The sequence below is a fragment of the Haliotis rufescens genome, unplaced genomic scaffold (assembly GCF_023055435.1).
Source record: "Haliotis rufescens isolate VD_foot unplaced genomic scaffold, xgHalRufe1.0.p SCAF_49, whole genome shotgun sequence".
Classification (NCBI taxonomy): Eukaryota; Metazoa; Mollusca; class Gastropoda; order Lepetellida; family Haliotidae; genus Haliotis; species Haliotis rufescens.
The window spans coordinates 2,295,447-2,316,548 of NW_025964212.1; the positions used below are offsets into that span (position 1 = coordinate 2,295,447).

At 40.1% G+C, this 21,102-nt stretch overlaps 2 protein-coding genes across 3 annotated transcripts in view; one reads left to right on the forward strand and one right to left on the reverse strand.

Moving 5' to 3' along the window:
• Positions 1-407: 407 nt before the first annotated feature.
• LOC124115691 lies at positions 408-7,882 on the reverse strand. Of its 2 annotated transcripts, none has more exons than XM_048383512.1 (4): positions 7,780-7,882; positions 7,251-7,294; positions 1,245-1,304; positions 408-875 (listed from the first exon to the last, which is right to left on the reverse strand). In XM_048383512.1, exons 1-4 carry the CDS (start codon positions 7,857-7,859, stop codon positions 535-537), a joined length of 525 nt encoding a protein of 174 aa, XP_048239469.1. In that variant the 5' UTR covers positions 7,860-7,882; the 3' UTR covers positions 408-534. The 2 variants fall into 2 exon arrangements, with proteins under 2 accessions (XP_048239469.1, XP_046332726.2); XM_046476770.2 differs by lacking the exons at positions 7,251-7,294; positions 7,780-7,882 and adding exons at positions 1,721-1,764; positions 2,814-2,916.
• A 12,644-nt stretch (positions 7,883-20,526) lies between these two features.
• The window catches only part of LOC124115653 (gamma-aminobutyric acid type B receptor subunit 1-like), a 33,174-nt gene continuing 32,598 nt past the window's right edge, over positions 20,527-21,102 (forward strand). Inside the window, exon 1 of the mRNA XM_048383488.1 lies at positions 20,527-20,739. Coding sequence (XP_048239445.1) covers positions 20,527-20,739 — 213 coding nt within the window. The remainder of the gene's footprint in view (positions 20,740-21,102) is intronic.

Below are 21,102 nucleotides of genomic sequence, written 5' to 3' on the forward strand. Positions count from 1 at the left end.
TGACATCATGATCATCAATCCACGCAACTTGGATACAATGACATGTATCAACCAAGTCAGCGAGCTTGACCACACGATCCCGTTAGTCACCTCTTACGACAAGCATAGTCGCCTTTTACGGCAAGCATGGGTTGCTGAAGACCTATTCTAGCACTAAGGTGATCGTCACTCCCATACCTAAAACATAGACTTACGACAGTCTTAGCGCTAAGGTTGTTTTGTACAACGGCACCCAGGTGGTCAGTTTGATCTCGGTGACTTGTTTGACCGTATGTCATCGTACTCTGACAGCATCGATCGTTGCTCAATCACTGGTTTGTCTGGGTCTAAAACCCGGAATATTTTGATTGCGCAAGCAACAACTATCTACACACGCAACAAAGTACAACCGTGTTTTAAAACAATATTTTGTTTATTGATTTGTTTACTATTCACGTTGTTTTACAATATATTAAAGCTAATTCAACAAAACCATATAAATATATACAATTATACTTCAAAATAGAAGTCACATCAGCCCTTGAAGTTTTCTATTCAGCGTCCTGCCTTCTCTTGAGCCTCCACAACCTCCCACCAGAGGGCGCCCGACTTCAGACAGTAGTCAGGGTCGTATCTGAGAACCTCGTCATCCACCCAGTACTCTGGTGCTATCACCAAATCCTGTCCAAACGTGGGATCTTCAGCCTCTCTCCTGACCACGACCTCCCACCACGCGGTGTTGGGAGCCAGGGTGAAGTCTTCGTCTGGAGCTAGGGAGCCAGTGTCGTCTGCTTCACCTCGCTCGGCGGCATCAAGAGGAGATCCTCGAACACAGTAGCGACATCGGAGTCTCCGGACACACGTCCTCAAAGACCACAACAATCCCACGATGACCACTGGATTTAATGAAAACAAGAAATTAACTGAATTATGCATCGTATTGAACAGATCAGGCACGAGCTGATGATGAATACCATTAAATCCTGACTATTTCTAGTGGCCAAGTAGTCACAGGTTTTAAACTCATGACATAATATCAAACATATACGCGAATATAACTATACTAAGTATTCGCAGAACTTTGTATGAGGCCATTAGCTGATTTACATTTTACATACACACGACTACAATTCCCGAGTTCAAGTTGTTTAATCGTTGTAAATGTATGCATGCAGAAAGTTATGAAACTGGGTCTTAGTGCGGAGAATATGATGTTCAAGTTATGTAGTTGTTGTAGATGTAGATGTAGATGTAGATGTACTTACTGACACCAACAAGGTATGCACATAGATAAAGAGCCAAATCTCGAGGACCAGTTTCGAATTCTGAAATCAAGAAATACACATCAGACAACATTCATTTGACGCAACACAGGAAATATATCTAAATGCCGTACCCGGACGACGAAATTGACTTAATTGTCGAAAAAAGAATACATAGATCAAAATTAAGAGTGTGAGATATATAGAACATTATGAACAAGCATTAGACAAAAGAAGTCAAAACATAAATCACCTATTCAGTAATAATGTTTTTAATTCGTGCCGAATATTGATCACATATTGAATTACAGATAACATACATAAAGTGTTGTCGTAGTGTTCATGGTTGCTAACAAGATATACAAACATGTCCACTGAATTGCAGTTTGTTCCTTCAGCTTTTATTACTTTATGAAAACAGACACGTAACCACATTTATTTCTTTATGTATTCCATGTACTAAAATGAAGGATATTTACCATAAGTTTCTCGATAATGAGTTTCGTTAACGACGCTCGGTAACCTGAAACAATACTTCAACTTTTAAACGTGTATAATTATGTTTTCTTGATAGGGATAGACACTTCATTCGATTCAAATCCATCTAAACTGCCCGGCAAAGGAAAGTATACACCCATTTTTGAATAAGGCTAAAATTAAATAAACAAGAAATTGTCATTGGATGTATTTGATACGGGTATCATAGTTGCGTTTTGAACCTTAAAGTTTGCAGTGTTTTGGATACTGGTTTCAGACCAGTAACGTTTTGATAACGTTTCTAATTTTTGATGGTCACATCCAATTTTCAAGTGCATACTTTCTTTTGCCTTACAGTGTAAGTCAAGACTAAATCTTATTGTAATATTATTTAAGGTGAGGTGAGGTGAAAAGGGGTTTAACGTCGCGTCGTAGATTATTGCACTTATATAGCGATGTGCATTCACGTGTGTGTGTGGCTGTTTGTACTAGTCCGGACTGATGCCGATTTATAGTGCTAGCCTACTGACATATCATGACGCAGTTTAACATGAATACCCCACTCAGACACAGTATACTGACTCCGAGCCGACCAGTCCTTGTTTTAGCCCCTAAATGCCGAGCGCCAGACAGGGTGACAACAAGTACCACCTTTTAATGTCTTTTGGTATGACGCGACCATGGATCGAACTCCGGACCTTCCGCTCTCCGGGCGGACGCTCTACCACTAGACTACGGATCCGAGGCGGTCTAATAGTATTTAATGTTAAATCAAGGTAAACATAAATCCTCCAGTCATGAAATAAATTACTTTTCTCATCTAATCAACGATTATTTTAAGATAACGATTCAGTAATACAAAAAAGTAGTTCATACAAAAAAATTTAAAAAATGAAGTAATATTTTAGTTTAGTTTGTTGCAGACCTGATATCAATATATAATCGAGCTTCAGATAATCCATATTAACTGTGCGCATGCATAAAACCACACAAATCATACAATATACATTCTTGATGCTCATTAAATATATCATGCAACTTTACGTGAATTCTCCCGTTCCTACTATTCCAATAAGGTCACCATAAATGACTTACCTCGATGAAGGCGTCGGTATTGTCTGCATATCAGGAATATGTGACGATAGATCGGGAGCTACTCGAAAAGACGGCATCATGCGTGGAGAGCAGGGCGTCATTGTCTGTGACGTCATGGCCTTAGATACCATTCGTCCAAGGGCAGGTAACTCTAAGTTTAACGTGTTTTGTGACGAGCTCAGAATTAAGTGAAAGTATTTGGTTTTACGTAATATTCAATAAATATCGTTATGGCGGGACACCAGAAATAGGCTTCACATGGAATCGAACCCAGGTTAAGTAAATCAGAACCTTGGTACGTATATTGCTCGATTTCTGTCACTGTCGATTTCAGATCAAATAAATTTACTTTAAGTTTTAAAAGTTTTATTCACGTTAATATATTGCAGATATATATTTTGATGTAAAAAATAAACTTGGAATGGAATGTTTTTAGTTTTTGAAACTTATCATCAAAATAAAGCAGCCGTTATATAGTTGTATTATAAAACTGTTCGTCCTACATGTACATGTATATCTAGTTCTTTTTCGGTGTTATAAAGGCAGTTATGATATAGGAAATTCAGTATTGTGCAAGTCCGTGTTAGTCTACTAGTATGGGCGCGCTTAGTGCCACAATTCCCACAATCATAACGCTCGTTATTCCGATCTTTTAGAAATTTGCGTCGGAAAATAATATCTGCAGCCAGGTTTGTTGCACGGCGGCAGGTGCAGTGCCTTGTTTGTTATGGGTTGGAGAAAATTACATGGGAGCATGGGCCATGGTGAGTAATCGTTGGATAGATGGAAACCAACTTTTAAAAGAGCCCTTATCTTTTTCTTGCATGTGTATAAAAATATATGTGTACATTCGAAATACATAAATGATTATGAAAATATTTATTCAAACATTCCTAAATGTAAATTATTACACTAAACATGTTTGTGTCACTCGGCCACAATGATCGAAGGGGAGACTCGACGATGTGTGTAATTGTTGGATAGATGTAAACAAATTATTTAAAGAAACCATATCTTTGTCTCATACAGGTGTAATGGTATGTGTACGTACGAAATGCAGAAATGATTATGAAAATATTTTTTTCATAATTCCTGTAAATTATTACACTAAACATGTTCAGTGCCGAGGAGATGCAGAGCCGTGATTGCTGCCCGGGGCGGTCACACGAGATACGGGTTCAGCGCCACCTTGTGGCCTTATGTGACGTGACAATGAACAGTTTGAATACCTTTGAACAACGACAACATGTGACTATCGAGTTCCAAAATTTCATATTTGTATCTATGCTATTGAATTAAATATATCGACTTTAGTAGGTACAATAAATTTACCAAAAATCTACCTGTGCGTTTCATTTTTTGAAGAGTGTATATGAACAAACAAAATTCTAATGTGCCACATGGCGAGGGATAGTGATATAACGCTGCTTATTCATAGAACGGGGTTCCAAAACCGGCGGGTATTATATGACCAGGTGGTAATTAGAGACCCAACGCTTAATATTTGAACCACAGAGTTACATAACCTACATTTACTTTGTTTGTTGTTTGTTTCTTTGTTGTTTGTTTGTTTGTTGTTTAACGCCTCACTCAGCAATATTCCAGCTATATAACGGCGGTCTGTACATAATCGAGTCTGGACCAGACAATCCAGTGATTGACATCATGCGCATCGATCCACGCAATTGGGATACGATGACATACATCACCCAAGTCAGCGAGCTTGACCACATGATCCCGTTAGTCGCCTCTTACGACAAGCACAGTCGCCTTTTACTGCAAGCATGGGTTGCTGTAGACCTATTCTATCCGGGACCTTCACGGGTCGCTGCAGTTACTAATAAATTGACATACAATAGAATTGTTTGGTCCTGATACAGGATATATTTCAAGATAGCGAGCGAAGGAGAGCATAGTAATATGAAATTGCAAGAAAACACTTTGTGTAGAGCGTTAACCAAACAACAACAAATTTGATATCATATGGACAAAGAATATCAACTCTGTAATTATGGAGGCAGGAACCAATTAAAGATGAAGCACTTATTCCGCAGTATGCTGCTTCCCACCTGGCGTTAATTGGAATCAGGCGCTTATTAGAGACCAAGCGCTTATATCGGAAATCTAAATATCTCTTGTTTGTCTTGAGAGCCGACTAACATTGACATTAAGCGGTCTGGCTCTGTGACTTCACTGTTGCCTTTGCAGCGTATCCCGCAGGCATGGGTTGTTACTAAATCCTTCAGTCACTGGCTTATAAGCTTGCCAGACACAAACTCATTCATTCACAGGCCGCCGTCACGGGTGGCCCAGTAGTCCAAGGCGCAGCAATTAGTTGTTCAGAGTTAGCTCGAATCCCATATTCGCCCAAATTCAGATTCTTGGTTTGTCGTGGGTCTCATCAAAGTGATTAACGTCTAAAACCTGCATCTCATATTAAGCTGGTTAAAGGCGACTCTGCTTGTGGTAAGAGGCGACTGACTGGATCGGGTGGTAAGGCTCGCTGACTTCGTTGATGCATGTCACCGTATCCAAGTTCCGTAGATCGATGCTCATGGTAACAATCACTGGGTTGACTGGTCCAGACTCTATTATTTACAAACCGCCGTCGTATAGCTTGTATTTTGCTGAGTGCGGCTTTAAACAACAAACAAACAAACAAATTAAGCTGGTACGCCGTGCCAAAGCTTCAGTTTATTGCGCCGTTAAACCTCATTTAATCAGTTGTTTCAGTTCTTGTCTTTGCGTGGGGATTTCCGATGAGAATAGGCCCCCAACAACCTGTGTTTGAAATGCGAGACGATAACATGGATGAGGGTGCCGTTGTACAAAGATATCTTAGCACTAAGGTGATCGTCACTCCCATACCTTAACATAGACTTACGACAGTCTTAGCGCTAAGGTTGTTTTGTACAACGGCACCCAGGTGGTCAGTTTGATCTCGGTGACTTGTTTGACCGTATGTCATCGTACTCTGACAGCATCGATCGTTGCTCAATCACTGGTTTGTCTGGGTTTATAATAGCCGGAATATATTGATTGCGCAAGCAACAACTATCTACACACGCAACAAAAAAACAACCGCGTTTTAAAACAATATTTTGTTTATTAATTTGTTTACTATACACATTGTTTTACAATATATTAAAGCTAATTCAAGAAAACCTTATAAATATATACAATTACACTTCAAAATAGAAGTCACATCAGCCCTTGAAGTTTTCTATTCAGCGTCCTGCCTTCTCTTGAGCCTCCACAACCTCCCACCAGAGGGCGCCCGACTTCAGACAGTAGTCAGGGTCGTATCTGAGAACCTCTTCATCCACCCAGTACTCTGGTGCTATCACCAAATCCTGTCCAAACGTGGGATCTTCAGCCTCTCTCCTGACCACGACCTCCCACCACGCGGTGTTGGGAGCCAGGGTGAAGTCTTCGTGTGGAGCTAGGGAGCCAGTGTCGTCTGCTTCACCTCGCTCGGCGGCATCAAGAGGAGATCTTCGGACACAGTAGCGACATCGGAGTCTCCGGACACACGCCCTCAGAGACCACAACAAACCCACGATGACCACTGGATTTAATGAAAACAAGAAATTAACTGATTTATACAACGTATTGAACAGATCAAGCACGAGCTGATGAAATATCATCTTCCATTAAATCCCGACTATTTCTAGTGACGTATTAGTCACATGTTTTAAACTCATGACATAATATCAAATATATACGTGGATATAACTATACTGAGCGTTCGCAGAACTTTGTATGAGGCCATTAGCTGATTTACATTTTACATATACACGACTACAATTCCCGAATTCCAGTTGTTTAATCGTTGTAAATGTATGCATGCAGAAAGTTATGAAACTGGGTCTGGGTGCGGAGAATATGATGTTCTAGTTATGTAGTTGTTGTAGATGTAGATGTAGATGTAGATGTAAACGTACTTACTGACACTAACAAGGTATGCACATAGATAAAGAGCCAAATCTCGAGGACCAGTTTCGAATTCTGAAATCAAGAAATACACATCAGACAACATTCATTTGACGCAACACAGGAAATATATCTAAATGCCGTACCCGGACGACGAAATTGACTTAATTGTCGAAAAAAGAATACATAGATCAAAATTAAGAGCGTGAGAAATATAGAACATTTATGAACAAGCAAATAGTCAACAGAAGTCAAAACATAAATCACCTGTTCAGTTATGATATTTTTAAATCTTGCCGATTAATGATCACCTATGAATTACTGTATTGGTTAGATAAGATACATAAATTAACGTCGTTAGTTTTCACTGGTGCTAAGAAGTAATACAAACGATATCAATGAATTACACGTTTTATCTTTTTTTACTTAATGATAATAGACATGAAACCACATTTAATTCCTCGTGTATTACATGTACATGTACTAAACATGGGTGATATTTACCATAGTGTTCTCGATAATGAATTCCGTTAAAGTTGCTCGTTAACCTGAAACGATATTTACTTTTACGCATGTATATTTTCTCTCGATTGGACTGGACACTACAATCGAATCAAATACATATACGGTAAAATTAAATCTTATTATATTAACAATTAATTAAGGGTATAGTCTATGTAACATTTATCCTCTACTAAATGAAATCAACGATTTCTTAAGACAACAACGATTTCTTACCTTCGCAGAAAAATATATTAAATTCAAATATACAACTGTATAACTGAATTGGATATAAAACGTAGTCTCTTGCAGACCAGATATCAGTATAAAAGCGGGCTTCGGAGTTTATCTCCATATAAAGTCAATATTAACTTAATAAAAACAAAACAAACCATGCGTACAATACAGATTCTGGATACTCATTGAATATATCATGTAACATAGACTAATAGTTTAAATGAGCCCTCCCGTTCCTATTGTTTCAATAATAACATCATAAATTGTTTCAATGATAACATCATAAATGTCTTACCTAGTTGAAGGCGTTGTTATTGACCGCATTTCGGGAATATGTGACAACAGATCGGGAACTAATCGCAAAGACGGCATCATTCATGGAGCGCAGCGCGTCATTGTCTGTGACGTCATGGCCTTAGATACTCTTGACCAAGGGCGGGTAACTCTAACTTTACCGTGTTTTGTGACGAGCTCAGAATTAAGTCAGGGGATTGGTTTTTACGCAATATTCCAGCAATATAACGATGGGGGACACTCGAAATGGACTTCGCACATGGAATCGAACCCGGGCTTAGTAAATCAGAACCTTGGTACGTATGTTCCTCGAAATCTGTCACTATCGGGGTTGCAGATCAAATATGATTTCATTACGTTTTACGTTTTATTCACGTTGAGTGAGTTGGGTTTAACGCCGCTTTTAACAGTATTCCAGTTATATCACAGCGTGTCAGCTTAATGTGGGAGGAAAGCCCGAAGTAATGCAGGTCTCGGACGTTTACCACTTCGGTGAAACCCACGAGCACGGGTATGGCCCTGACAAACCTAGAAACATAATCGGGGCGAACCGGGATTCGAACCCACAATAATAGGTTTCTGGCGTCCCAAGGGACGCAACTCTGCACAGCGAAACGCGGCGCCTTAGACGACTGGGCCACCCATGCCCTCGAAACGTTTGGAGAATAATCAAAGTTTCAATACAAAGCCTTATAAGGATATAATATTTTTTATATCCCATGAATTCGTATTTTTCTATATTTCCGACAGCACTTCAGTTTCACTCTAGACCGCCTCCGTGGTCTAGTGGTAGAGCCTCCGCCCGGAGAGCGGAAGGTCTGCGTCATACCAAAAGATGTTAAAAGATGGTACTTCTTGTTACCCTGTTTGGCGCTCGGCATTAAGGGGCTAAAACAAGGACTGGTCGGCTCGGAGTGAGTATACTGTGTCTAAGTGGAGTATTCATGTTAAACTGCGGCATGGTATCTCTGTGTGCTGTCCCTTTAAATCGGCATCAGTCCGGACTTCAGTAAACTACGGTTATAACGAACTGAAATGAGTGTTTTGGGTTCGTTTTTAGCATATATACAGCACATATACAACAAATGGCCGGGACCAAAAAATAAATTCGCCATATCCGTCTGTTCGCTTTAAGCGTGTTCGTTATAAACGTAGTTTACGGTAGTACAATCAGACACACACACACACACACACACACACACACACACACAAACACACACACACACACACACACACACACACACACACACACACACACACACACACACACACACACACACACACAAACAAACACACACACACACACACACGTATATAAGTGCAATAATCTTGTACTCGACGTTAAACCACATTTCACCTCACCAAGTTACACTCAAGACCTTGACTGGGGTTGGCTTCCATGCCGTGGAGCTTGTGTCAGAGTCTCCCTTTAACATTCTCCACTATGGCGCTGGTCATCACTATAATATATTTGACAGTGATTAATAAACACACGCTTATGGTATAATCGTAAAACGGACTCGGCTTGTAGCAGATATTTCTTATGAATGTCGAAAGCTTGTTGCATATATTTGATACTGGTCGAAATGAATTATTGTTTCATGACCGCTTTCATAACTTGAAAACTGGTGTCACGTTGTGATAATGATGCGCTCATAAAATGACACTCAATCTCAGCTTGCCAATGCCATTTAAACGTAGCAAAATCTACGCATGCTCACAATATCGTCCATTGGTTATCGGCTCCAAACTGTACAGTAGTTCAGTCCCCTTTACTAACAAAGGCTGAAAACCAGTTCACTCATTCACTCATTCGCTGTCCTGAAAAAGTTTACAACCTTGTTTGTTTGTTTGTCGTTAAACGCCGCACTCAGAAATGTTCCAGATATGTGACGGTGGCCAATAAATAATCGACCATAATGGACCAGGCAATCCAGTGATTGACACATTAAGCATAGGTCCACGCAGTCTGGATGGTGACATGTACTCAACCACGTCCACTGGAGGATGATTGTGAGTATCCTTGACAGATGTCAAGATATCATTCAATGTTGATGCTGATGCCACACAATCCTTCCTCCAGTCTGCCTTTCTCTTGTTGATTCTGTACATGTTTCCACCGACAACCAGATATCTCCCTCCTCTAGATGTAGGTAGGAAGATAAGTGAATTAATTTCAGAGATATACGTATTGAAATTTGAAACGTCCCAAGGCCTTGGGTTCCAAATTAATTTCAGCGCCGACAAACCTACAGGTAAATATAAACGCTAACGTCAGAGAATAACTAGTCCCAAATATCCACCGAAAAGAGCGGCGAGAATGATATGAATGGATCACTGAAAATCAGTAATGGCACCTGGGTATCGTTGTACAAAACAACATTAGAGCTGCGACTGTCGTAAGTCTGTGTTAAGGTGTGGGAGTTACGATCACCTTAGCGCTAAGATCGCCTGGTACAACGGCCCCAGGTATTAGCGAAAAGGGTAAGCATGTCCCGCCTAATCACTCGCCACTCACACAATTTGCACCAATCGTGTTTGTTTATTGCCAATTCTACCATGACATTGGTGAATTCTTGATTCTGATTGGTTAAAAAGAGGTTTCCCTTTTGCTACGGAAACTCCTTTCAGATATATTAAGCCTTTTCACAAAAAAGCGTGCGTATGAATACATAGATAGCCTACATATCGATTCTTGAAAATGGCTGCCGATCGATCACCCCCATATGAACTCTAAAACGTATCTATATTTCCTTTAATGCACGCTGGGTCTCTAGTACCAGCCAGGTTTCTAATACACGCCGAGTCAAAGACTCTCCCGAAATTAATAGACCGCATAGCGTCAAATAGAGGAAATACGGTAGTTTGATATCGAATGTTTTGGGCGTTGGCTAGGCGCAACCTGACTGCTTCGATGATGACATTAAAAGATTTAACGAAGGCATTATATTTGCATACAGGCGAATTGTTTATGAAACTGTTAAGGGAAATGTTCTATGATGACCAGAATCGGAGGTGAGGTGAGGTGAAATTGGGTTTAACGTCGCGTTTATTTTTGTGTTATTATTGTTTACTGGGGGTAATTACTAACTAACTTATAACACTCATACATGTTAATGTATAATAGAATGCTAATTCAAAACGTTTGTTGCAGAAATATATTCGTTTAGCATTTCATAACATTTTTCTACAACTTGTCAACCCTACAATAGAAATGATCGCATGTTCGATTTCCAAGAAATGACCTCTCTCGCAAAATTCCAAGAATTGAAGTCAGTCCACAGTGTACAACAGTGTACAACAAGTTGGTAGAAATTAAAACATCTGCCTTTGGACTAAGTTTGGAGTGTTATTTGTCAACTTCTTTTGAAACACTATGTGTTTCGAACACTTATTTTGAACTACTCACGACTATGGTGTTTTTAATCTTGAACTTTAGTGATAATTGTTACGTATATAACTACCTGTGACCACTTTTCGGAATGTTCTAAGATTGCCGACCCGTGTGCCTCAAGCTCCTTCGCAGCGCGTGACACCTTCGTTACACTCTCGGTAACATCGCTGCCACCAGTGTGGGCGCGGCCATTACAAGAATCTTGAAATTTTCCCTCTAACCCCAAATGTAGTAACGTTAATACTTTTTTTTATGTTTTGGGGAATGCCATCATATTTCATTTTGAAAAGCTTTACGACAGACCATGTTTTCCAGATGAATTTACTTGTTTTAATAATCAGATTGGTTCGAGATTGCAGACTAACGGAAAATCAACTAACTTCTCCCTTACATTCTTACTATATCAATAACACATAGTTTTAATGAAACAGAAATTCAAATTGACAAACATAGAAAGTAATTTAGCAGCGATAAGTGTATTCGGCGTCACGACAGTCGTCACTTGTTTGTAAACATAACGGTCATTCGGTTGCGAGTTCAACTCCAAGCATGGTTGTGGCCACCTATCACAGTGGGGAGTTATGACTGGTGGCAGCGATAGTATAGAGAGCTCCGCGAACGGGTTATTGCTTTGAGGAGCTTGCTGTGTGCCTGTGTTGTTACGCGTTGCAAGAGAGCGTCGTTTTCAAAGCGTTGTTGCCGTCATGGTAGAATGGAGATAAACCTACTGTGTTTTGAAATTTGATGTAGTCCCACTGTAGTGCAGATACCTCTTTATTTGAATTTTAAACCGAGCGCTTTATGGTTGTGGGTTCGAATCCTGGTTACTAAAAATGTATCTGGTAAGAAGAAAATAGGCACACTGTGTTTTCATTTTAGAGCTAGGTTACCTGTATATTTTACCGCGCTAAATTGAATTTGGAACCTAAAGAAAACTAAGCAAGCGTTGCAAAGCTTTGTTCTACACCGCACGTCATTATTATGACGTCATATCGCTCATCGTGACGCTATGGCGTAACAGTCGTATATAGAAAAGCGCAAAATTCCATGCTCTCATTTGTATCCAAAACTTAAAATACATTCTCCTTGTAGTTTGCTATCGTGTTTTCTGCACAAAATGTATTGCCAACATCCTTTGAATATTGACACGTGTGTAACCGCAACTTTGTAACCAAAAGTTGTAGTTATAATTATTTAAATATGTCTAACGATAATGACTAAAAAAGGACTTTTGCATAAATATTACCTTCCGCTTCAGAGGGGTTTTATTGTGATTTGACAACCTCTGATTGACCAATCAGAATCCGGTCATTTCCAAATTCATTGTAGAATACATATTTGACTCAACGTTCTTTTTTTAAACTTTAACATAGGGAAATATCTATCTCAAGAAATTTTCGCATTCTAATTAATTCAGTACAAACAACGTCTTTTAGATTTGAAACCATACACACTGTGTTAGTAATTAGGTCAACTGATTTATGATAGCTGTAACCATGGCAACCAAACAAACACAGTTGAGTTAGACTGCCACTACAATATGATTGCCTTTGAATGCGAATTCTCCCTACTGTGAACATTATAATTAACAATCCATTAGGAATAATGTAAACATGCTTTAAGTATTAATATGTTGTGTTTGTGGCTAGGGCACTTTTTTAATCAAAAATATTTTCTCGTATAATTCTGAACAACATACACCGTACTGGGCCCGTTGTAACTGAGTGAGTATGGTTTTACGTCACTTTTAGCAATATTCAAGAAATATCACGGCGGGGGTATTACGGCCCAGAAATTGGCTTCACACATTCAACACATTTTGGGAATTGAACCTGGGATTTCGGCGTGACGAGCGAACGCTTCACCATCAAGATTCCACACCGCCCCCTGAGCCCGAGACAAATGTGCTCAGCAATAATATTTATTTCCATGGTGCGCATTGCCATGTTCCTTTTCATGGCGTTCGTTGCCATGGTGTTCATTTCATTTTCGTTTACTGTGATTGTGCCATGGCCTTAATAAAATAGAGAATCTCACCCGAATGTTTTTTTTATATGAAATATATCAACACTCGTTGATTGATAATGGAAAAAAACCAACCGAGTCTTGCCGATGAATTTTCCCACTTTTATCAACGAGTGTTGATATATTTGAGTGAGTGAGTGAGTTAATGCTTTACGTCACATCGGCAATATTTCAGCCATATCGTGAGGAGTGATATATTTGATATCAAAAGACACTCGGGTGAGATTTTGCTTATCATCCAACATTATTCTTCCAACTTTTTTTTCAGTTTGTAAATAGTAGTGTCTTAAGTTTAAAAAATTACTGCTAACAGCTTCAGTAGCAGAGCCATTACTGATGTCATTTGATTGTGACGTCATGATAACCAATGACGTCACAATGGTCTGTAGATATCGCTTTATTTCACCGAAGCGATATCTCCTTGGGGAGCCAGTTTTGGATGCTTTTAATGCTTTTAATGCATCGTAGCGCTATTTTTCAGGGCATTATCATTTGCAGAAGCCTGAGGTCTTCGATTAACTGCCCGACAAACTGCCCGATTCTATTCATTTTATCTGTAATTGATGTTAACTGGCATTATAATGATTATTTTGGCGTTCACTGAACTGGTGTTGTCTGAAATAATATTATTGTTATGTAGACGGGGTTAACATATGGCTTCAACTTCTATATTCTACCCCGGATCTTCACGGGTAACCCATGCTTGCCGTAAAAGGCGACTATACGTGTCGTAAGAGGCGACTAACGGGATCTGGTGGCCAGGCTCGCTGACTTGGTTGATGCATGTCATCGTATCCCAATTGCGTGGATTGATGCGCATTATGTCGATCACTGGATTGTCTGGTCCAGACTGGATTATTCACGTCATCTTGCTGGAATATTGCGGAACAAACAAACACTGACCATGAGGAATGTGAGGTCTTGACGCCGATCCTGAAGTAGGATACCCCTTCTCTCCACCTCTGCAATCTACCAGGCAGGGTAGTAAATTCCCTGTTTTCTCATCTTTTGATCGCTGTTTCTAATTAAGTTGGTCGAATTCACTAGATTTTGTTCTCTCAGTGTATTAAATGCCACTTAAATATTCATTGCCGTGGAAGCTCACCGGTCTTGGTGTCACCTGTGTTACATGGCAGAGTCATTTATTGTTAAACGGTGTTGCAAATTATTGCATTGTTTCTGATGAGAATGGAAGTTCATAGCATTGAGTTTTGACAATAATTAGTTGTCAAGAATGTACTACAAAATTTTCCGGTAAATAGAAACGTTTCAAATTCTTTGCCCGTTCTGTTTATATTACGTCGGAGAAGCTGACCATCTCTCAGAAATAGAGTTAGCTTGGCCTTCTCTATTGCATCTCTTGGCTTCAGGAGATCTACGACAAATAGCGGATCTAACAGTTACTGCAATTCTTGTTGTAACCGAGCCGGGGCTGGGGCGTGGTCTTGACATTCCAGTAACACGTGAGCAATGGCTTCAGGGTGATTGCAAGATGGGCATACCTTGTCATAGAGCTTTTTGTGACCGAGTCTGAGGTATGAGATGGCTACTTCAACTTTCCTTTCATTAGAGTATGCGTATGGCTTTTGGTGGAATACCAACACTCGCAATGTATGTGTACCCTACTCACACGCACGAGGCGAGGCAGAAGGCGACGTCTTAAACACTTAAATCAGCAACGACATTCGGCCCTGAAACGTCTGGGGCGCTGCAATTCGCAGTGAGGAGTTACACAACTATAATTATAAAAGTGTATGTCTGATAGACGGAGAGCGGAAGGTCCTGGGTTCGATCCCCGGCCGCGCCATACCAAAAGACGTTAAAAGATGGTACTTGTTGTTACCCTGTCTTTCGCTCGGCATTAAGGGGCTAAAACAAGGACTGGTCGGCTCGGAGTCAGTATACTGTGTATGAGTGGGGTATTCATGTTAAACTGCGTCATGGTATCTCAGAATCAGAATCAGAATCAGAATCAGTTTATTCTCAGAAACCACAAAAGGTGGTACAAGAGCATATTACAATAAATAATTATGCATATGTACAAAAAGCAGACAAGATGGCAATTAATAACAACATGTGATTACCTAGCATTTTTAATACTAATGGACATTTTTACAATAAATCTCGATAAATTTTTTAGTGAGCTTGCACTATAAATCGGCATCAGTCCGGACACACAAGCAGCCACACACACACGTGCATGCACGTCGCTATATAAGTGCAATAATCTTGGACGCGACGTTAAACCCAATTTCACCTCACCTCACCTCTGATAGAAAATTGAATAAGGAGTTTGACCGGTATGGGTCCAATATTCAGAGTTCATGAAAGTTCATGATTACCGTCACAATTCATCAAAATTGATTTTCAGCCAAGGTAACACTTAGATCCATCAGCTGACCGATGTTTTGTTTGCCTGCAATCATCACTGTGTGGAGCTATAAACACAAAACCCATGCATTTTGTGTCATAGAAATCAAAGACAGTTGGTTTATTTTTTGCCGAATCATTCAGTAATCAATTAGAGTTGCCAAAACCTGTATCATGCGTTTTTTAAAGTACTCGGCTCACGAATCCGACATACATGGCGAGCTAAATGGGGTTTCTGAACCCAGAAACAACAGCTGAGAATTGTGTTTTATAACCAGTATTCCATTTAATCACAACCATTATTTAGAATCAGTCTCGCTAAACCCCCCCTAATGTGAAGTCCTCGCGTCTATCTAAAAGCATCTGGTTTTGGAGGATAAAAGATTATTGATCTCAAATTAAGACTTCAGATGAAAGGTAGGATGATTAATAACCTGCCCAGGATGACTTCCTGTGAGTAAGGAAAGACTCGCATCTGGACTTAGAGCCACAGGTAAGTCGGGTGTTTATATGTTGTATCTGGCAGTAATTGTATGAGGAGTCATTTTTTTAGTTCTTTGAATGGTTAGTTATTAATTATTTAAACTTATAATAACATATTATTGCATGATTTGCAGTAATAACAGATTGTGACATGTAACAGGTTGTAATTGTAATATGTAACAGATTGTGAATGTAATAGAATTCCATTAGGAGTGAGTGAGTGAATGAGTGAGTGAATATTGCTTAACGCCGCATCAGCAATTGTGCAGCTATTCGCGGCGGGAAATGTCGATTCCATTAGGTAAGACGATTGCGATTCTGTGTTAATGAACCTGTGTTTCTGTTACTATACATTGTTGTTGTTTATATACTTGGAATCGTAAAATTGGCAAGGTGTTTCTTTAGCTTATGGAAAGGTTTTGTCGTTGTTTTTTTATATGAAGTTATGAATGCGTTCTGATTGGATAGTTACAGTGAGTGTGAGTGAGTTCGGGCTTAACACCGCTTTTAAAAATATTCCAGTAACATCGCGGCGTGTCAGCTTAACGTGTGAGGAAAGCCCGAAGTGATGCAGGTCTCTGACGTTTACCACTTCAGTGAAACCCACGAGCACGGGTATGGTGCTGACAAACCTAGAAACATAATCAGGGCGAACCGGGATTCGAACCCACAATCATAGGTTTCTGGCGTGCCCAAGGGACGCAACTCTGCACAGCGAATTGCGGCGCCTTAGACGACTGGGCCACCCGTTCCCTCTGTTTAGTTACATATCTCTTGACATAATGTGAATTAAAGTAGGTAACAGACTGTCAGTGTCGTCATGTTATCATTACAGCGTCCGCCGTCAGCCACAAAACACCTTTTAAAAAAATTGTTTGGTTGCGGGTGCTTCCGATGAGGTAGGACATGCTTATCTGTGTCGTGAACACGTGGTGATTTTCTGTGATCGCTTCATATAACTGTCTCCTCTCTTTGTCTTTTCCGCCCAATGGAATCTGTTTCGGAGACTGGCTATTCTCTGGCGTTGTTGTTTAACATTACGTATATGAGGTGAGGTGAGGGGAGGTGAGGTGAGGTGAAATGGGGTTTAACTTCGCGTCCAAGATTATTGCACTTATATAGCGTCGTGCATGCACGTGTGTGTGTGTGTGTGTGACTGGCTGCCTGTACTAGTCCGGACTGATGCCGATTTGTAGTGCTAGCTCACTGAGATACCATGCCGCAGTTTAACATGAATACCCCACTCAGACACAGTATACTGACTCCGAGCCGACCAGTCCTTGTTTTAGCCCCTTAATGTCGAGCGCCAGACAGGGTAACAACAAGTACCATCTTTTAACGTCTTTAGGTATGACGCGCCCGGGGATCGAACCCAGGACCTTCCGCTCTCCGGGCGGACGCTCTACCACTAGATAACGGAGGCGGTCTACGTATATCTAAACCGATGATGGTCTAGAGTGGTAGTATGTGAATTGTTGATATTTGAATTTGTCACTGATTCTTTGTCATTTGACCGTTAACAATAATTGACCTTGCAATGAATCGACAGTTCGAACAATCGTTAGAGTTAATAAAAGCGACAAAACCTTTTCCATATTCATAAAAAAAATCTCCGCCAATAGCAGAGCCGATTTACGATTCCGACTATATCACGAGCATTTGTCCTCGAATCACCATCAAATAGGAACCCGTCACAAACACATGCAAAGGCATGTCAAAGTTAAAGCAATTATATTTTCATAGTAGAGATGGCACATCGTAACTTCTCTGACTCAAACACTCACTGGGCGAATTTCATTGCATATGATGTTCAAAGTGATAATATTTTCAATGATGTGATGAAGTCGGATAAATAGTTTGGGGTTACACATTTTATGATAACACAATGTTTGTAAATAACAGAATCACATTTTCGTAAACTGAATAGGCGATGGAATTGTAATACGCTATAAGCAAAATACACGTTCTTGATATCATTTAAGTTTGTGTATCAACAAATGGATTAATCACAAGTATGAAATTATACCTTTCAGGGAGAAACCCATTATATTGTTAGATCCGGCTAATTCGGACATTTTATCGTGATTTTGGAAATGGCTCGATTCTGATTGGCCTGTCGAATTGGTCAGTTGGTATCAAATCACAACAAGAGTTGTCACTAACGTGGCTATATCCCCCGCCCCTGTTGCAGAATTTATGACATAATTAAATCTAAACAAACCCTAACCTTTTTTAACCGAGGGGGAACTTGTCATGGAAATTGTACAAAAAAGAAGAGTTTGCCACTAACGTGGCCAAGTCTCCTGCCCAGCAAATGAAGTGTATATTATGTCAACAACAGTGAAATTTTGTAAGGAGCAAAAGGCAGAAGGGTAGCATCTACTTGATGTAAATGCAAAATATCCTGGATAAAACAAAATATAATGCTGCAAATCACAATTTCTATTAAGTTCAAGAAACAAATGAAACCTTCTCCACAAAAACATGATGGAAGTACAAACTGACAAAACCAGTCACTACATTTACTGCTGAATTCATAAGGGTGGGAGAAAGAAAAAACATTACAAGTCACATTTTGACTCGAAATAATATCTACATGGAATATTTCTTAAGAAACATACATGGTATTAGTCTGTGATATGTGATTATCGTCATTAATAGTTCAAACCCAAGATGTTGCTTTGGACATAGTAGCTTAAATGCAAAATATTAAGATTAAAAAACTTCAGTTCATTACCACATTGATTAACATACAAAGAAATAATGATAGTCACTTCAATATACTACACCTATTCCGTCACACCCCACACAAGATGATGGTCAGTGTGTGGAACTGGAAAGACTCCTGTTGAGATGGGCTCATTACAGAAGATCAAGTCTAGTGTACCCCCAAGGGTGTGGGTTGGTTTGCTGATATACTGGGCGAATGTAAACTGCTCCATGAGGTTGGATAGTGCATTGTTGTCATGGACAGACTGGTCCACATTGAAGTCCCCAGTGATAACAATCCTATACTGATTGAGTTTTGGGCATTTAAAAGAAGAATTCATAAATTTCTAAAAGTTCAACTTGTTGCCATGGAAAAATAAAAAAATAAAAATTCCAAATTTTTTAAATAGTAAAAGGCACCAGTTAAGCATGTACCTGACAGACCTACAAAAATTCATGAAAAAATATTGAACGGTTTATGAGTTATGCTCCGGAAACGAGCCCTACCCTCACAGAACCCAAGTCCATCTTGTTGTCATTGAAACGTAAAAAATAAAAAATTCTAAAATTTCTAAATAGCAAAAGGCACCAGTTCAGCATGTACCTGACAGACCTGCAATGTTTCATGAAAAAATATTGAACGGTTTCTGAGTTATGCTCCGGAAACGAAACGTGACGGACGGATGGAGTCCGTTTCTATATCCCCGCCCAACTTCGTTGGGCGGGGTATGATAACCACCGCTGATTGAAACAGCCGATTTGACGGGCGGATCGCAGCAGAAGCATATATTTATAGAAAAGTTCCGAGTGGAGTATTACTATGTATGCTTGAGCATATACAGCGCCGTATTGTGTTTAATAGCTTGTCGGAGTTTCCGTAATTCATATCGGCAACGTAAACCCTCTCAAATCATTGGGCTCACTCGATATATTTACTACACCGAATCCTTCGCGTTTTATTTAGTCATGGTAGTACGGTTACAACTACATTTAGTCGAAACTGCCGGGCAAAAGAAAGTACACACTTAAAAGTTGGATTGGACCAAAACATAACAAACGTTCTCAAAACGATATCAGGCTAGTACAGTCGCCGAAACACCGCAGAGATGAGGTAAAGTTGGGTTTAACGTCGCGTCCAGGATTATTGCACTTATATAGCGACGTGCATGCACGTATGTGTGTATCTACGTGTGTGGCTGCTTGTACTAGTCCGGACTGATGCCGATTTATAGTGCTAGCTCACTGAGATACCATGCCGCAGTTTAACATGAATACCCCACTCAGACACAGTTTACTGACTCCGAGCCGACCAGTCCTTGTTTTCGCCCCTTAATGCCGAGCGCCAGACAGGGTAACAACAAGTACCATCTTTTAACGTCTTTTGGTACGACGAGCCCGGGGATCGAACCCCGGACCTTCCGCTCTCAGGGCGGACGCTCTACCACTAGATCACGGTATCGGTCGAAACACTGCAGACTAAGGTACAATACCAAACTATGATACCCGTATCAAGCACATTCGCATTTCTTGTTCGTTTCATTTTTATCCACCATCAAACGTATGATACAATTGCCAGGTAGTTTATCTCTACGTTGCAAACACAGTATGTTTATCTCTCTGCAAAATATCGTTCCAAATAAAATCGTAGTACTACACCGGTAATTGGAAAATGAAATCGTGTTTCCTGTATCCGTCGTATTCTCATGTGTACGTGTTTGATATAGGTACCGTTATTACAACTGTGTGTCTGTAGCTATAGCCGACACGATGGCCTACGTCTTCCTGCTGGTTCTGCTGTCGACGTCATCTGTGGCGGGGGTAAAGGACCTCTACATCCTGGGACTGTTCCCCATGGACGGACCCTCCTGGCCAGGGGGTCGTGCTATCAAGGCAGCGGCAGACATCGCGCTGGAACATGTGAACGCCATGGATAACATGTTGGAGGGCTACGACCTCACACTTATCTGGAACAACACTAGGGTAAGTAATTCTATTATAAGGGTAACGCTATTTTTCAGGGCATTATCATTTAATTTGCAGAAGCCTGAGCCAGAGGTCTTTTATTAACTGCCCGACGAAGGAGGGCAGTTGAAAACACCGAGGGCTTCTGCAAATGATAATGCCCTGAAAAATAGCGTTACCGTTATTATAGCTAAAATGGATGGAATTTGTTATCAAATAAAAAGAAACAACAATGTCGATTTTGAAACATTTACTGCAATCAACACGAGTGTCACTGACACACATTTACAAATATGGAAACGTCATAGAACAAACCAGATGACGTCACTATTGAACGTTACGTCACCTATCCCTATCCTATGACGTCACCTAACAACGGGC